A 17,980-nucleotide genomic window follows, 5' to 3' on the forward strand; every position below is an offset into this window, starting at 1 on the left:
GATCTCCCCTGGAACCTTTTTTAAAAATCGGCGTTACATTGGCCACCCTCCAATCTTCCGGTACCACGCTCGATTTTAAGGATAAATTGCATATCACTAGCTCCACAAGCTCATTTTTCAGTTCTATCAGTACTCTAGGATGAATACCATCCGGTCCAGAAGATTTGCTACTCTTCAGTTTGCTGAACTGCCCCATTACATCCTCCAGGTTTACCGTGAAGTCAGTAAGTTTCTCCGACTCGTCCGCTTGAAATATCATTTCCGACACCGGTATCCCACCCAAATCTTCCTCGGTGAAGACCGAAGCAAAAACTTCTTTCAGTCTCTCCGCTACATCTTTGTCTTCCTTGATCACCCCTTTTACCCTTTCTTTGTTGCAAACTAGCCCCATTATCTCCTGGGAACATTGGAGGAGAGAGAGACATGGCTCCAGGAGTATGGCGATCAGACAGGGAGTTTGCATGCCATTGAACAAAGGCTCGCTTCTTGACCATGAAGCTGGATGGACATTATGTCATCATATTTGATTGGTACACAGGTATCATCTGACCCTGGGATACCAAATGTTTGACTGAAGAAAGTTCAGTTGGAGGGAGAACACTAGAAGACAAACACCGGAGGATTTGCAGGTGAGCAGAACGCTTGGAAGAGCCAGAGACTGACTAGTCACCGAAACACGGCCCGTGTCGGGTCTTTTTGTCAAGGCTCATTCATTAAAGAACTGTGTTCCATTTTTAAAGGCCCGTGGTGCTGTTTTTTTTGTATGGTTTCTTTTACAACAGCTAGCTTGTCATTCGGGCTATAGAGTTACACCTCCCTAGACACGAGTTATAGTATTGCTATCTGGTAATGTTCTCTGATATATAAGTACCTCTAGCATGCCTACAAAGCACAGTGTTTGCAGTAATCAGGGATAATCTCAAATGCCCCCTGTAAAAGATCCTGGGAAATCTCTTCCCCCAGATCATCGCTCCAAATCTTAGTCAACTGTTCCAGATGAGGAGCCAGCCTATTATCCCCGATTAGGTGATACCATCAGGACAATATGTTTAAAAAGGTAGGAATGCGGTCACGTGACGCTATGAGGAAGGGTGGTCGCAACTGAGCGACGCTCTGAACCTTATCCTAAACCTCCGAGAATCGCACTGAATTTCGGCCCCGAAAAAACGTGCATAACGAACCTGGAGCAGCAGCAGCACGCAGGGGTAATAGCCTCCACAAAGAAAACGGCTCCGATGGCGACAAAATCGACGCAGAAGGACAAACTCAGAGGCAAATCGGTAGAATCCAAGATGGCAGCGTCCCCGGACCCCGCGGGATCAGTTTCATCGGCCTGGGTGGCGGAGATCACCACAGAAATGTCGATGGTTCTGGAAGAGATGTTGGAGAGACGTCTAACGCCAATAAGTACCAAGCTGGAACAGCTGCAAACGCGGATGGAGGATCTGACACGCGAGTGTGTGGCCTTCCAAACGAGGACGAGTGAGGTGGAAGACAGAATGACGGAGGTGGAGGAGACACAAAAGACGATGCACAAGAAAATGGAGTCGGTGGAGCAAAAGCTGGAGGACCTGGAGAACAGATCCAGACGGAACAACCTGAGGTTGGTGGGGTTCCCTGAAAGCGTGAGAGACCAGGATTTAACAGCGGAGGTTGAACGCTGGCTTGCAAAAACTGTTGCATTTCCGGCTGAGATGGGCCCAGTAAGGGTGGAAAGAGCCCATAGAATGGGACCCCGCAAGACTCATATGGACAAACCCCGAGTGGTTATAATGCGGATTCTCAACTTTGCCCACAAGCAATTTATATTGAAACATTCCCGTGTGGACAAACAGCTGTCATATGACAATAAGCGGATCCTGTGCTTCCAGGACTATTCAGCAGGAGTGGCGGGGCGCAGACGGGCTTTCTCGCCAATATGTACAAAACTCTTTGAGTGGAAAATCAGATTCGCTTTAATATATCCTGCTAACTTAAAGATTACCCATAAGGGAAAAGATTACTCTTTTGAAACAGTGGCGGAGGCGCAGAGGTTTGTCTCACAGATGGAGGAGGAGCAGGCAACTGGATCGGGCTGAGAGATGATACTTGGAGAGAGCGAGTGAAGCCAGGAATCTCTATTGGAATGGAGGTTTGGCTGCAAAAGGCAGCAACCAGAGAATATTAGAGACAAGTAAACCTGGGGACTTTGCATGGGCGTTAGGGGTTGGAGAGATGGAGGTTGGAACATAGACATAAGTTACCCCTCTCTATCCCTTGTTACTTTGGGGGAGGGGTGGGAACTGTGCAGGAAGTTCAAAGTTTAGAGGATATAACTTGAAGGGGTTTTGTTAATAACAGTTGGAAGTTCAGTTAAATTTAAAAGAGAAGATGTTGTTAAGTTGGATAAAGGAGGGGAAGGATGAGGGGGCGTCCAGACGTGACTGTTTCCATGTCGGGAACAGAGATCAAGGGGGGGCAGGGCTGGGAAGGGGGGGAGGGGAAAGGGGGGAGGATAGAGGAAGGGGAAGATAATAGGAACGATATGTGTGACAGCTGTCAACGATAATAACAGATAGGGGTGACCAGATTCTTTTTGATAGACAAAGAAATGTAAATGTAGAATTCAAACCAGAGAGGTGCTGGCTGGGAGGCCTCTCTGGGGGTGAAGTTTATGGAAATGAGACTGCTGTTATCTTGGACGGGTGGAGCTCATGGTAAAGCTGGTATCTTGGAATGTTGGGGGCATTAGTTCCCCGATAAAAAGATCTAAAATATTACAACAGCTGCAGAGATATAAAGTTGATGTGGCGCTGCTGCAAGAGACGCATCTTACACAAGCAGAACACGCAAAACTTAAAACATGGTGGGTAGGAGATTGCATAGCGGCAGCGGCTATAGGAAAGAAAGGGGGGGTGGCGGTGCTGGTCCGTAGAGGGGTAGCGGCCGCCATTCGACCCATATTCATAGACCCGGGAGGTAGGTTTGTGCTAATTGAATTAGAGATGCAGGGTCAAAAAATTACACTGTGTAATATCTATGCACCCAATCAATATGATAAAAAGTTTTATGCTAGTGTGATTAATCAACTACTCAACTGTACAGGGGCCCATTTGGTGGTGGGGGGTGATTTTAACACGGTTTGGGATCCACAGCTAGATAGTTCACAGGGGATGCGTAGAGATATGGGGGCATCTGACAGGGGATTGCGCCGTATGGGGAGCTTGCTAGACCTGGTTGATGTATGGCGAGTTCTCCATCCTACGGAAAGAGATTACACTCATTTATCAAGAGCCCATTCCACACAAGCGAGGATTGACTATGTGCTAGTGTCTACAGGATTGTTTAGCAAAGTTCTTAAAGCAGAGATAGGGTCCTATACAATATCGGATCATGCTTGGGTATTCATGGAATGGTCCACGAGTTCTCAGAGGGGGGGGCAGAGGCTGTTGGAGGTTCCCGATGGAGTTATATAGGGACACACGTTTTAAGGAGAAAATTGTGGGTTGCTGGCGGGATTATGCAAATTTAAATGGGGGACATGTAAGTGACCCAATTCTATACTGGGACGCTGCGAAGGCGGTACTTAGAGGAGAAATTATCAGTTACTCACATTTTGTAAGGGTGGCTCGTAATAGAGAAATTTTGAGACTGAGTGCGCAAATTTGCAAAGCCCGTAAAAAGTTTGGTCAGACACATAGTACGGCTCATAGAACGCGCCTAATGGAATTGCAAGTGGCATTAAATGAGCTTTTACATCAGAGGGCAGCTAAATCCCAAGCCTATTATAAATACCAATTATATTTACATGGTAACAAGATGGGCCGCTTATTGGCTCGCTTGGCAAAGCCTAGAGGGGGAGGAGGAAGGGTGCTTCAGTTGAAGGATAATCAGGGGAAGGTAGTACGGAAAGATGAGGATATATGTGGGGTCTTCCAAGAGTTCTATAGTAGGCTATATGAGAAGCCGCAAGACCAAGGGCTGCCAGGACATCTTTATCTAGAAAATCTTAACCTGCCAAATTTGAGGCAGATTGACACAGAAAAGTTGAATAGGCCAATACAGGAAGAGGAGGTGGCATTGGTGATAACAAGAGGTTCACTTGGAAAAGCCCCGGGACCGGATGGGCTCAGAATGGAATTTTATAAGACACTAGGAGAGGAAGTCATACCGACGTTGACTAGATATTTAAATAGAGTGGTGGAAGAGGAGAAAATGCCGCATACGTTATCCTCGGCACAAATTGTAGTCCTGCCAAAGCCGGGCAAGGATCCATCTAAGCCAGAGTCCTACCGCCCCATTTCCTTGTTAAATGTGGAAGCAAAAATATTGGCCAAGATAATGGCCAATCGGGTGGCAGGAATGTTACCTACCTTGCTACATGAGGCGCAGGTGGGATTTGTGGAGGGGAGGACAGTAGCAAAAAACCTAAGGAGAATACTGATGGCGCTAGAGACTCGAAAGAGGAATGGGATCCCGTCAATGCTTGTCAGCTTCGAAGCTGAAAAGGCATTTGACAAGGTACGATGGGACTTTATGTTTACTACCCTAAAAGCATATGGGTTTGGGGGGCGCTTTATGTCGGCAGTCAAAGCCTTATATCATGCACCTCAGGCCACAGTTCTGGTAAATGGCTTAGAATCAGAATGTTTTCCTATACTTCAAGGAACAAGGCAGGGATGCCCACTATCGCCCTTGCTATTTGTCTTAACTCTAGATCCTTTTATTAGGGATGTGGTAGATAATGTTTCAGTGAGAGGTGTACGGGTGGGAGATAGAGATTTTAAAATTGCAGCATTCGCAGATGATCTGCTGGTGTTGTTGACTGACCCGAGGGAATCATTTATAGCCTTAATGGAAATCATACGGGAATATGGCGAATTTGCGGGCTTACGTATAAATTTAGCTAAGTCAGAGGCGTTGGCCTCCTCAGAGGAGGTGAGACAGATGTGGGGGGGAACATTTCCGTTAGTTTGGGCAGACGGCTCATTTAGATATTTGGGCATCAAATTGACATTGGAATTGGAGAAATTATATGAGCTTAATATTAAAGAATTGATGAGAGAAACCAAGAAACATCTGGTAAATTGGGGAAATCTTCCATTATCATTGAGAGGACGGATAAATTTAGTGCAGATGATGATATTTCCCAAGTGGCTCTATGTGTTGCGGACATTACCGTTTCGTCTGACCCGGAAAGATCTGAAAAGGCTCTATGGAATTTTCGGCAAGTTCTGTTGGGCAGCAAAGAAACCAAAGATAAGGTTTTCCTATTTGCTAGGGAATTGGAATCAGGGGGGCCTGGGAATCCCCAACCTACATGTGTATAATCAAGCTTGCTTGCTACGTCATTTGGGGGACTGGGTTTGTAGGACCAACATATATACCCCGACTGATATGGAAAGGGAGTATTTTGCCCCATATGATTTCCTCTCTTTGTTGCATATGACCCAGAAACAACTTCCGCGACAATTTAGAGGATGTGTGATACTCACATCAATGAGGGAGGTATGGAAAGGGTTGGCGAGGAAGTTGGGGGGGAGCTATACAGTGTCTGACCAACTGGCAATAAGGGGGAATCCGACTTTCCAGTCAGGCACAGATAATCCAGTATTCATAAAATGGGAAAGAGAGGGTATTAGGAAACTGGAACACCTCCTGGGGAGAGAGGGAGATCTAATAGGTTATGAAGAATTGCAGAGAAGAGTAGGAGTTTCTTGGGGGAATAAGTTCGCGTATGTCCAAATTAAACACTATATATCTGCTTTAGATCAACCTATGCTGAGACAGGGTTTGGGGCAAAAGGTAAGGGATTTTTTTCAAGAGATAGAAGCAACAGGCCTGTCAGTGTCGGCACTTCATAAAGCATTGACCCGTCGGGGACCTCCTGCAAAGAATTACGAAGTTATAAAAGGTAGATGGGAACAGGAGGCAGGGAGAACCCTGGTGGGCTGGGAAGGGGGAACCATGCTGAAAGGAATAGCAACCCTTACGTCAGATGAAAGGTTACGTGAGTGTGGCTATAGAACAATCATGCGGGCATATATGTCAGGGCAACAGTTGTCACATATAGGCTCCCCGCAAGGAGCGAGTTGCATTAAGTGTAGTCAAACCCCGCATACATTGTTCCATGCGTTTTGGGCATGTCCAGGGGTAAGGGCTTTCTGGACACAGGTTGAGAGATTCCTGTCCCGGATGCTAGGTTCATCAGTAAAGGGAACTTGGGATCACTATGTATTGGACACAAAAGGGGCCTTCAGGACACACTCAGTGGGGGCACGTACCTTATGCCGTAAGCTTAGCTTGGTGGCGCGGAAGACTGTGCTGCAGTGTTGGACGGCCCCGGAGTCGCCGGCTTACTGGCATTGGAGAAATCAGGTACACCTTTTAGCCACGTGGGAAGCACGGGAGGCTAGGGGCTCCCCGAAGAGATATGCACATTTTAAACAGATATGGGGCCCTTATTTGGAGGTATTAAGCCCTAGAGGACGTAGTATACTACTTAATTGGCACAATGCGACACCCTGAAGGTTAAAGAGAATTCTGATCACACATATTCTGTAGTCAAACAATAGCAGGGGGGGGGGGGGGGGATGGAGGGGGAAGGGATCTCTCAGGGCTATCAGAATACAAGCCAAGAGGGAGATCGGGGAGAGAGGGGTGAAGGAGTAAACAAATGAATGGTATCATTGGAAAGAAGAGGGGGGGAGGGAGGGGTGGGGGGAGGAGGGTGGAAAGGGGGGGGGGAATAATGTTGGATACTGATAATGATCACAGACGACAATTGGCTTTGTAGGTTCATATATGCAAGCTTTTATTTCTGTATCGGTTGGTCAATAAAATGTTGAAACACAAAGCAAGGGTATAGAGGGGATGGGGGGGGGGGGGAAATTACAGCAAAAGTTTGATGACATTTCAATCAAAAGGTTTTGTTAAAGAAAACAGAGATTTGTATTAAGTACAGGTTTATTGACCTTTATATGTTGTAAACTGTGACATCAATAAAAAAGTTAAAACATAAAAAAGGTAGGAATGCTCAAAAATGTTTGCTTCAGTTGGGTAAAGTGCAGTGGGGGAACCCACATTGCACACCACAGAAAAATAGTAATCTCTCACCTGGAAAAAAATGAAAAAAGTGTGTTTGGAAGGTCCCACGCTCGCTTGATTTGGTCAAAACAGGGGAAGTGAGAGCCACCTAGTTCAGTCAGATGCCCTAGATATTGGCAGCCACCCTGTAACCACTGCCAAAAAGCACCCTACCCGATACCGGCTGGGAAGTCAGGATTGTTTACCAAGGGTAAAAACGGATTCCCCTCCCCCCGATATTAATCCTTTGCCACCTCCACGTCTTGCCCAACGCTAAAATAAACTGATTTGTACCCAAGGGGCCCAACTTACGATTCAGCCATCTGTGCAAGACCAAGAACACATCGAAAGGGGCACAACAAGTCTGCTAGAATCTAGAAAGAGAATAATGTGGGGGTGTAGTGTGCAATTCATGGCTCCAGCACATTAAGGAAGCTGCATTGTAAAGTCTGAGATCTGGAAGCCACACTCCTCCTTTAGTTCTGTTATGTGTCAGTTTAGATATGGCAATGCGAGGCCGCTTGGAGTGCCAGAGAAAAGAGCTAATGACACTGTGATAGAGCTCCTCCTCTCTCCTAGTCACCCACAGGGGTAGCATTTGGAGCGGATATAACAGTTTAGGAAGGAGAACCATTTTAGTAAAGGCTACTTGACCCAAAAAATTCACTAGAAAATCATTCCATTGCACACACAGCCGACATATTGTCTCCAGTCTCTATATTTTTTCCTGTACATCCAGTCAAAGTCAGCACTCAAATAAACCCCCAAATATTTAATCCCTGTATGCACCCATGCCAGAGGGAAGTCTCCAAGGGATGCACACGTGCATAGGTTTGTAATAGGAAGGTCCTCAGATTTCCAAAAGTTAATTCGCAAGCCTGAGAAGTCCCCAAAGTCACATATGATCCGCATAATAATTGGGAGCATGACGTCACATTAGTCATAAGTAATAGCATGTCGTCAGCTAACAGATTTACACGATATGCTCCCCCACACGGATGCCCTCCAACCCAGACCCCTGCCGAATCCGAGCAGCCAGACGTTCCAGAGAAAGAGGGTAAAGAGTGCAACCCTGCCTTGTGCCCGTATCCAGAGAGATAGGATCCATAAGGACATCATTAATAAGAAGTTGAACTGTGGGTTTGCTGTACAACACTCTTACCCATTCCAGAAAGGCCCCAGAGATGCCAGAGATGCCAAACCGTTGAAGGACCCAAAACAGGTAATGCCATACCACTTTGTCAAATGCTTTTTCTGCATACATACTGGATAAAATTGCATCTCCTGATCTTCCTGCCTCCTCCTGGAGTATTTGACAAATCTTTAAGATATTAGCTGACACAGAGGAAGTGACGTCAGCTCCAGGAATGGCGGCTCAGGACTGAAGCTCTGGCCTGGTGGTAGGAGGAAGCGGGTATTGTGAATTTCTGTGCTGTGCTGCAGGGGGGGGGGGGGAGGGTGAAAAGTTTTGATACGCTGTGCTCCATATATAGTTTGTCGGGGGGGGGGGGGGGGGGGAGACAATTTTCCCTATATACAGATTCAGTATTTTGTGGGGACATTGGGTTGGAGGGGATGGAACCTTCAGGAGACGGAAAGTCTGGAAAATCTGTGGCTTTTGTTGAGGAGGGTTCCCAGACAAATATCAGTGATATGTAAATTTTTTAGGGGATATGATCCTAGACCATTTGGTTTTCAGGGGGCCTGGGAGGAAGACTTAAATTGCCGTTTTTCTGATCAGGAGTGGGAAGTTATTTGTGGGAAGGTTCAGAAAGCTTTGGTATGTGTTTTGGTGCAGGAAAATGCATATAAAGTCTTGTCCAAATGGTATTACACACCTGAGAGATTGAAGCAGATGTACCCTGGTTCCTCAGACCTATGCTGGAGGTGTAATTCACAATGGGGTTCATTTATGCACATATGGTGGGCATGCTCCAGGGTGGTGCCCTTCTGGCATGTTGTTATGAAAGCGTTAGTAAAATTGATAGGATTGTCTTTGGTATGCAGCCCTTTGGTGTGCCTCTTGGGCTTATATAATGAGGGGGACTCTTGGGAGGAGCGTAAATGGTTTTACTTGGGATTAGCAGCAGCTAAGTGCCTTACAGCACAGTATTGGAAAAGGGCAGACCCCCCCCTCCCCCCCGACATTGGGTGACTGGAAATGTAAATTGGGTCAGTTAATACAAATGGAGCGACTAACGGCATACTGCAGGAAGAGGGTATTGCGACATAAGGGTGGATGGGCTTGATTACAACAGCGACTGACATGTATTTAGGATTGTGGAGTATTATAGGAGGGGGGCGGGGGAGAGAGAGTGTCCCAAAGAACCAGGGGGCGTTCTTATGTTGAGTTGGGGATGGTTAGAGGGATGGGGAAGGGGATGAGGTATATTAGGGGTGCACGGTTTAGTTGGGGAGTGGAGACTGTTTATGGGACTAGTTTAATATTACGAGTTTTGAAACAGTACATATAGTGGATAAGTTAGTTCCAGATGTAGTAGTTCAGTATTTATGGGCCCCTGCGTAGGCAAATGTGAGTAGGATGTGCTCTTTGCGAAATTGACTGTTGCAGATTTATTATAATAAAAATTTTAAGTGGGGAAAAAAGATATTAGCTGACACAGACCTACCAGGAACAAAGCCAACCTGGTCAGGGTGGACAAGGAATGGAAGGAACTTCCCTAGTCCAGCTGCTAAAATCACCGCCAGAATCTTGAGATCTTGGCTAAAAAAGGAAATAGGCCAAAAGGAACCTACCAACTTGGGATCCTTCCCAGGCTTCAGTATCAAGGTGCTGTAAACATGGTTCAAGGTAGAGCCCATGACATGAGAATCCCGAATATCATTATACATATGGGTGGAATGAGAAGATCTTGAAGAATTTTATAAAATTCTGTGCCCAACCCATCTGGTCCTTGGGACTTTGGCCAATTTTAAATGTTTAATAACCCCCTGCACTTCCCTCCCATCTGATGGAGCATTAAGAGAAGTCGCTTGTTCCTCCACAAGGCTCAGTAGTTTTAGGTGTCAGAAGAATACCTCGAAGTCTGGACTATAAAAGGACCTGAGTCGTACAAAGAAGTATAAAAACAGGTGAATTCCTTTTGCATGTCGGGTAATGTAGTGCATGTGATGTAACGTTTATCAGATCAGGGTCTGATTAAAGATGCCAATAGCTTACCCATTTAGTTGCCCCACCTATGCAGTCTATATTTATAGAGCTTGATGTTGTAAAAAGTCCGTGCATCCAATAGACTCTGTAATTCCCTTTTCTTTTCAAAATACGAGATTCGGTTCTGCTCCATAGGCCACAACAGAAATAATTGGGGCAATTTCCGTAGCCTAGCTGCTACTGCTAGTATATCCTGCTCCCTCTTCTTATGAAGTGCCGAGGTGAAGGCAATAACTTTTCCTCTGATAACCACTGTAGCTGCCTCCCAAAATATCCAAGGTCCCGCATCCTCCACCCAATTTCTGCCAAATAGTCTAACCAAGCTTTTCTGAGGTATACCTTGAAATCATTGTTCTGATAAAGAGCAGGATTCATTCGCCGCTGCAGAGACCGACAGAAGTTATCTCAGGTAAAGTCAACCCACACTGGGGCGTGATCTGAAACCTCAGCATCACCTATTGCTGTCTGCACCACAGAGCAAAACATTTTACAAGAAACCAAGATGTAATCCAAGTGAGCGTGGACCATGTGGACGTGAAAGAAAAAATTAAAATTATGTTCCTCCATGCGAAGCAACCTCCAAACATCCAAAACTGCCAACTCTTCAATCAAGTAACATAGTAACATAGTAGTTGACGGCAGAAAAAGACCTGCACGGTCCATCCAGTCTGCCCAACAAGACAAACATATTTGTAAACCTTACCTTGATTTGTACCTGCCTTATTCAGGGCACAGACCGTACAAGTCTGCGCAGCAGTACTTCCCGCCTCCTTTGCTTTCATGATCCCCCAAGGGCTGCCTAGGTGGTCTACAGCCTATTAAAGGGTCACGGGTGATGTTAGAATCTCCCCCTATAATAAGTGAGTAATTATCAAACATTGCTAAGCGTGCTCGTATATGAGTGAAAACTTCATGCGTGTAGGTATTAGGGGCGTAAAGACTGCACAGCACTACCATGGTCCCCTACAACATCCCTGTCACCACTACAAATCTCCCCTCTGGGTCTTGATAAGAGTTATAGAGTATGAAAGCCAAAGTCTTTTTAATCAATATGGCTAACCCCCATTGTTGATTATTGAATATGGCATAAAAAAAGCTCCCCAACCCAGTGCCACCTCAACGTCAAATGTTCCAATTTATTCAAATGTGTTTGCTGCAGTAGCGCTACATCTGTGTGCATTCTCTTCAGGGCTTGTAGTAGCCTGGTATGTTTTACTGGGGAATGTATACCACCCACATTAAGGGATCTCTTACATCTTCTTTGCTTCTCTCTTTTTACGAAAGATGATGTAAGAGATCTGCCTGTACCGGAAATGGTTTTCAAGGGTGATGATGCAGAGGAAATGAAAGAAATCTCGGTGAACCTGGAAGATGTACTGAGCCAAACTGACAAATTAGAGTAGTAAATCACCTGGACTGGATGGCATACATCCAAGAGTACTCAAAGCATAGCATTCAAGCATGAAATTGCTGATCTCCTGTTAGTAATATATAACCTGTCATTAAAATCGTCCATAGTACCTGAAGATTGGAAGGAAGCCAATGTGACGCCGATTTTCAAAAAGGGTTCTAGGGGAGTAGACAAACATGGTTTAGTGTGACAGAGTCAGCATGGGTTCAGTCGAGAGAAGTCTTGCCTCATCAATTTGCTTCATTTCTTTGAAGGCGTGAATAAACATGTGGAAAAACGTGACCTGGTTGATATAGTGTACCTAGATTTTCAGAAAGCTTCCGATTAATTTTCTCTGGAGTCTCTCATGAGGAACTTTAAGAGTCATGGAATAGGGTTAAATGGTCATTTCTCTCAATGGAGGAGAGTGAACAGTGGAGTGCTGCAGGGATCTGTACTAGGACGGGTACTTTTTAACATATTTATAAATAAGGAAATCGGGACGACGAGTGAGGTGATCATGTTTGTAAGGACTTTGGGCTCACACCACATAGCTACTTGATAATAAAAAGTGGTGTCTAAATCATTACTAATGGTTATCTGCAACTACTATATTCCTTACTTGCTGCAAAATTTCATGCAATTGTGAGCAACTGCAAAACAAAATGAGGAACTTGGTCATTTACACAAGCTGAGTCTGCATTTATATATACCTGCACAGACTTAATAGCAGGTCACATAACAGACCTTTATAAAATACACAGGTGATTATTCTGCTGAGATGAATACAAATACTGCCAGACTAAGTTTGAATGCTTAAAGTCCACAGTAAAAGAAAAGTTCTAAACCTTTGTTCATAGATTACACTTTTTGTTTAGAAAGCAAATTATTGAACTTACCTTTCCATCAGCATAATTAATTTCTTCTTGAATTTCATCATTTCCTTTAATCCCAGAAATGTAGGTTTTTGGTGGTACAGATAGCTCTTTGGAGGAAATACTCTGAAATCCACAAAAGACTTCTTTAAGAAACCTTTAAAACGTATTAGGGATAGATTACCTTTAAAAAATGATATTAAACTAGTAAGCAAAGATTGTTTCTCTGTGACAGATTTTCTCTGAAGATAGGAGAAATCACCAGTGATAGAGATGGGTAATATCTTTGCAAACTGAGCCCTTATCATACTTTTCTAGGATAAGTTTGGAAACACCTCCAGGTATGCACAGCAGTTGCCATTTCTGCAGTGTGCTTCACTTCAATATGGAAACTGAGAAACATATAGGACCCCTTAGCTAAGAACCATCTTCAATAATCAAAGAGGAAAGCAAGAACTATAAATTTGCCAAAAGCATAATAAACCATTTTTGGTGGATCAGACCTCATTCTCTGTTGGTTTTTTTTTTTTTTTTTTTTGAAAGACAACCCTAAATTATAAAAATATGCCATGGGGGAATAGACTCCCAACAAAACAGGTTTCAGCAGTACATTTCCAAGAGCAAAGATCCTTAGCTATTCAGTCTGTTTCAGATAGAAGGCAATGATTTTTTTGCAATCCAAGGTGTACAAGACTTGTTCATTTTATTGCAATGTGGCCTTGGAAAAAATGTTGTAAGGTAACAGTTCATCTCAAATTCAGGCAGGAATTTAAGACATGTGCTGAAGTAACCACTCTACCCTCAGGTACTTTACTCAACAAGATGCCAGCAGCTTGAAGAAAACTTTCATTAACTGTGTCAAACCTCACATAGGTCCCATGAGAATGCACATAGTTTGATATACAAAATGGCAGTAAACACCAACTGCACCAAGATGCACCCTCAAGGAATTGGTATTTTTGTAAACAGCATTCAAGCAGATTTTTTTTTGTGAGACAGGAAAATGGATCTAGAGACCTACCCTTATGTCCAGTAGCAAAGCACCTTCAATTCAGTTATAATCCAAGGGGATTATGCTAATGTTCCTTTGCCTTTTTCTCAACATCCTGTCCTTGAGTGCTCAGAACCTGATCTTGAGCCTTGGACAAAAGCTGGGAGAGTAAGAACACTTATCTCTGCGGCATCTCTTTGGTTTTGGTGCCAAAAGGCCTCATGTCTCCACTTGCACTTCTGTGTCATCGGTCGAGTGTGGTCCGAGGATCCTTCTGCTTCAGTTTCTTCTTCAGTGTCGGTTCAATGTATCAATCTTCTTCAATTTCTTCAGATAAGACTGTAGTTTAATCTTATAGATCTTGATTGCCCTTACAGATATCCTCAAACAGATGTTAAAGACTTGAATCTTGATTCTTACCCAAGTATTATATCCATGATGGGCAACTTCTTCCTGCTCTTGGAACAAAATTTTAAGCCACTGGCCTACATAGTAAAGGAATGTAAAGTCCAAAATAGCCCATTTAATCTGTCCAGAAGCCAGTAGTCCACTTTGGGTAGATGCATATACAAATTCCTACAGGAAACCCACTATCTAGACCATCTTTCCCCATGTCTCTCACCTAGCCTATTAAACTAGTAACATTGCCTTTTAGGATTGTCTTCCAGGGTTTTCTTGTAGATCCAGTGGATTTAGGGTTGCAACTGCTGCCCTGGACATACTTTAAAAAATATATCAAAGCAAAATCAAGAGAGGCTATTTTTATCCAAAAGACAATCTAAGAAGAAAAATCGTGACTGGGAGATCCAACAGGAAGCAAAGAAAAAAATTTAAAAGTATCAAAAGGTTGGTTAAGAAACAAAGCATAGCATTAAAAAAAAACATTCTGAGGTAAGACCGAAGGAAAAATTACCAAAAACTGAATACATGCAGGACAAAAATAGAATTAAGTTAGCAGGGGAATGCTGTTTTTTAATTTTATATCATAAGTAGAGGAGTGTGGTAGCCGTGTTAGTCCACTCTTAAGGTTATCAATAGAAATCAAACAAAAGAAAACATGGAAAAGAAAATAAGATGATACCTTTTTTATTGGACATAACTTAATACATTTCTTGATTAGCTTTCGAAGGTTGCCCTTCTTCGTCAGATCGGAAATAAGCAAATGTGCTAGCTGACAGTGTATATAAGTGAAAACCTTCAAGCATTACTATGACAGTCTGACAGGGTGGGAGGATGGGGGTGGGTCGGAGGTATGCATGGGGACATCAAAGCATATCATTGATATTCTAACAGGATGGGTGTGGATAGGTGAGGGGTGGGGTGATCAACAGAGACATACAGCTTTATGGTTTATAATGGGCTAGGAACCCCAGGTCCTTGTTAAGTCCTTTCTGTTGGGTGTTAAAATATTCAATCATTCTGACTTCAAAGGTCTTACGTTCTTGTATGGTTTTAAAGTTACCTTTCAGTATTCTCACTGTGAAAGCTAATCACTACGAAAGCTAATCAAGAAATGTATTAAGTTATGTCCAATAAAAAAAAGTATCATCTTATTTTCTTTTCCATGTTTTATTTTGTTTGATTTCTATTGATAATTTTATATCAAAAGGCCATACTGACATGTGGAAAAAGACAAATTGAAGTATGGTAGAAATGTTTCTAAACATTTCCTAGAAAACTCAGAAACATTTGATCTGTGCAGAACAATGTTCACTGGTAATTTGTTATATTGTATTAGTTTTAGCATCTGATAACATCTAATGAGAAGAAATTGTGCATTTAGGAAAACATTGAGGCATATTTTCAAAGCACTTAGCCTTCCAAAGTTCCATAGGTTTCTATGGAACTTTGGAAGGCTAAGTGCTTTGAAAATATGCCTCATTAACTCCCTTTTTTAGGACTTATTTGTGGTAAGCAGCAGTAGGCATCAGGAATGTATTGTAATGCATTGGCTTTGAATACACTCCATTCTAATCACATATCAGCTAGATATCAGTTGATTTCTCAGTATCTGTTTTACTTGGTTTGGGGACAAGCAGCATATTCTTACTTGGTCATTTATAGTAGCATATTGTTAAATGAGAGAACGACCATCTTTAATCCCACCTGCAGGACATCATCCATTTGTGTGGCTGATTCACCCGTGCATGTTGATGGGAAATCTTTAAGCAGATCTCTCAGAGGCAACAGACAGGACTAAATCAACACTGTAGTTTTAATTTTGGCTTTTAGTACAAATACCAGTATCAATTCAAGACTACTTCCCCTTCGTCATTCATATGAACCTTTGAAGTAAACTTCTGCGCACTATGTTTGCCATAACTTTGCAATTTAAGTCTTCATTGTACTATGAAAGCACATCTATTAATATCTGGAATAAAAATAATGTAAGTATTTTAACTTCAAAACATATTCAAACTATAGATATGGTACTTACATGCAAAGAAATTCCTGGCAGTTCAGCTGTGTGTACCTTTATCTTATCTGAACTATCTGGCTCACCAACGGGTACAGATTTAAGTCTTCCAGCAGATTTTGCTTTAAAAAAACAAAACAAAACAACCTGCGTAATTAATATAAGTCTACCTCAGTTTGTACTGTAACTACAGTGGTGGAAATAAGTATTTGATCCCTTGCTGATTTTGTAAGTTTGCCCACTGACAAAGACATGAGCAGCCCATAATTGAAGGGTAGGTTATTGGTAACAGTGAGAGATAGCACATCACAAATTAAATCCGGAAAATCACATTGTGGAAAGTATATGAATTTATTTGCATTCTGCAGAGGGAAATAAGTATTTGATCCCCCACCAACCAGTAAGAGATCTGGCCCCTACAGACCAGGTAGATGCTCCAAATCAACTCGTTACCTGCATGACAGACAGCTGTCGGCAATGGTCACCTGTATGAAAGACACCTGTCCACAGACTCAGTGAATCAGTCAGACTCTAACCTCTACAAAATGGCCAAGAGCAAGGAGCTGTCTAAGGATGTCAGGGACAAGATCATACACCTGCACAAGGCTGGAATGGGCTACAAAACTATCAGTAAGACGCTAGGCGAGAAGGAGACAACTGTTGGTGCCATAGTAAGAAAATGGAAGAAGTACAAAATGACTGTCAATCGACAAAGATCTGGGGCTCCACGCAAAATCTCACCTCGTGGGGTATCCTTGATCATGAGGAAGATTAGAAATCAGCCTACAACTACAAGGGGGGAACTTGTCAATGATCTCAAGGCAGCTGGGACCACTGTCACCACGAAAACCATTGGTAACACATTACGACATAACGGATTGCAATCCTGCAGTGCCCGCAAGGTCCCCCTGCTCCGGAAGGCACATGTGACGGCCCGTCTGAAGTTTGCCAGTGAACACCTGGATGATGCCGAGAGTGATTGGGAGAAGGTGCTGTGGTCAGATGAGACAAAAATTGAGCTCTTTGGCATGAACTCAATTCGCCGTGTTTGGAGGAAGAGAAATGCTGCCTATGACCCAAAGAACACCGTCCCCACTGTCAAGCATGGAGGTGGAAATGTTATGTTTTGGGGGTGTTTCTCTGCTAAGGGCACAGGACTACTTCACCGCATCAATGGGAGAATGGATGGGGCCATGTACCGTACAATTCTGAGTGACAACCTCCTTCCCTCCGCCAGGGCCTTAAAAATGGGTCGTGGCTGGGTCTTCCAGCACGACAATGACCCAAAACATACAGCCAAGGCAACAAAGGAGTGGCTCAGGAAGAAGCACATTAGGGTCATGGAGTGGCCTAGCCAGTCACCAGACCTTAATCCCATTGAAAACTTATGGAGGGAGCTGAAGCTGCGAGTTGCCAAGCGACAGCCCAGAACTCTTAATGATTTAGAGATGATCTGCAAAGAGGAGTGGACCAAAATTCCTCCTGACATGTGTGCAAACCTCATCATCAACTACAGAAGACGTCTGACCGCTGTGCTTGCCAACAAGGGTTTTGCCACCAAGTATTAGGTCTTGTTTGCCAGAGGGATTAAATACTTATTTCCCTCTGCAGAATGCAAATAAATTCATATACTTTCCACAATGTGATTTTCCGGATTTAATTTGTGATGTGCTATCTCTCACTGTTACCAATAACCTACCCTTCAATTATGGGCTGCTCATGTCTTTGTCAGTGGGCAAACTTACAAAATCAGCAAGGGATCAAATACTTATTTCCACCACTGTATATGATTCTCTGTAGTCTATCTGTATAACAGATGATGATTAATGACATGTACATCCATTGGTGACAACATTTCAAACTTTAAAAAAAAAAAAAACTTTCCCAAGCCCTTTTTCCTCCTTTGCTCCTACCCCTAAAGCAAAAAAACAAACAAAAATCCTCCTTAGCTCTCTCCCCCCCCCCCCCCTTGCCATGATACCAGACAAAGTCAGCATGCATACCATCTCCTGCTGGACTCACAAGAGCAACATGTCTGATGCCTTGTCACCATTCATAAGGCTGCAGATCG

The 17,980-nt window shown here is 43.5% G+C and overlaps 1 protein-coding gene across 1 annotated transcript in view; it reads right to left on the minus strand.

The window, feature by feature from the left end:
• Positions 1-3,111: 3,111 nt before the first annotated feature.
• Positions 3,112-17,980, minus strand: part of LOC115469596 (centromere protein J-like) — a 141,035-nt gene continuing 126,166 nt past the window's right edge. The window contains exons 11-14 of the mRNA XM_030202391.1: positions 15,931-16,031; positions 12,527-12,628; positions 8,228-8,368; positions 3,112-3,240 (exon numbers count right to left, since the gene is read on the minus strand). Of these exons, the coding sequence (XP_030058251.1) occupies positions 3,112-3,240; positions 8,228-8,368; positions 12,527-12,628; positions 15,931-16,031 (473 nt within the window). The remainder of the gene's footprint in view (positions 3,241-8,227; positions 8,369-12,526; positions 12,629-15,930; positions 16,032-17,980) is intronic.

The sequence above is a fragment of the Microcaecilia unicolor genome, chromosome 4, assembly GCF_901765095.1.
Source record: "Microcaecilia unicolor chromosome 4, aMicUni1.1, whole genome shotgun sequence".
Lineage (NCBI taxonomy): Eukaryota > Metazoa > Chordata > Amphibia > Gymnophiona > Siphonopidae > Microcaecilia > Microcaecilia unicolor.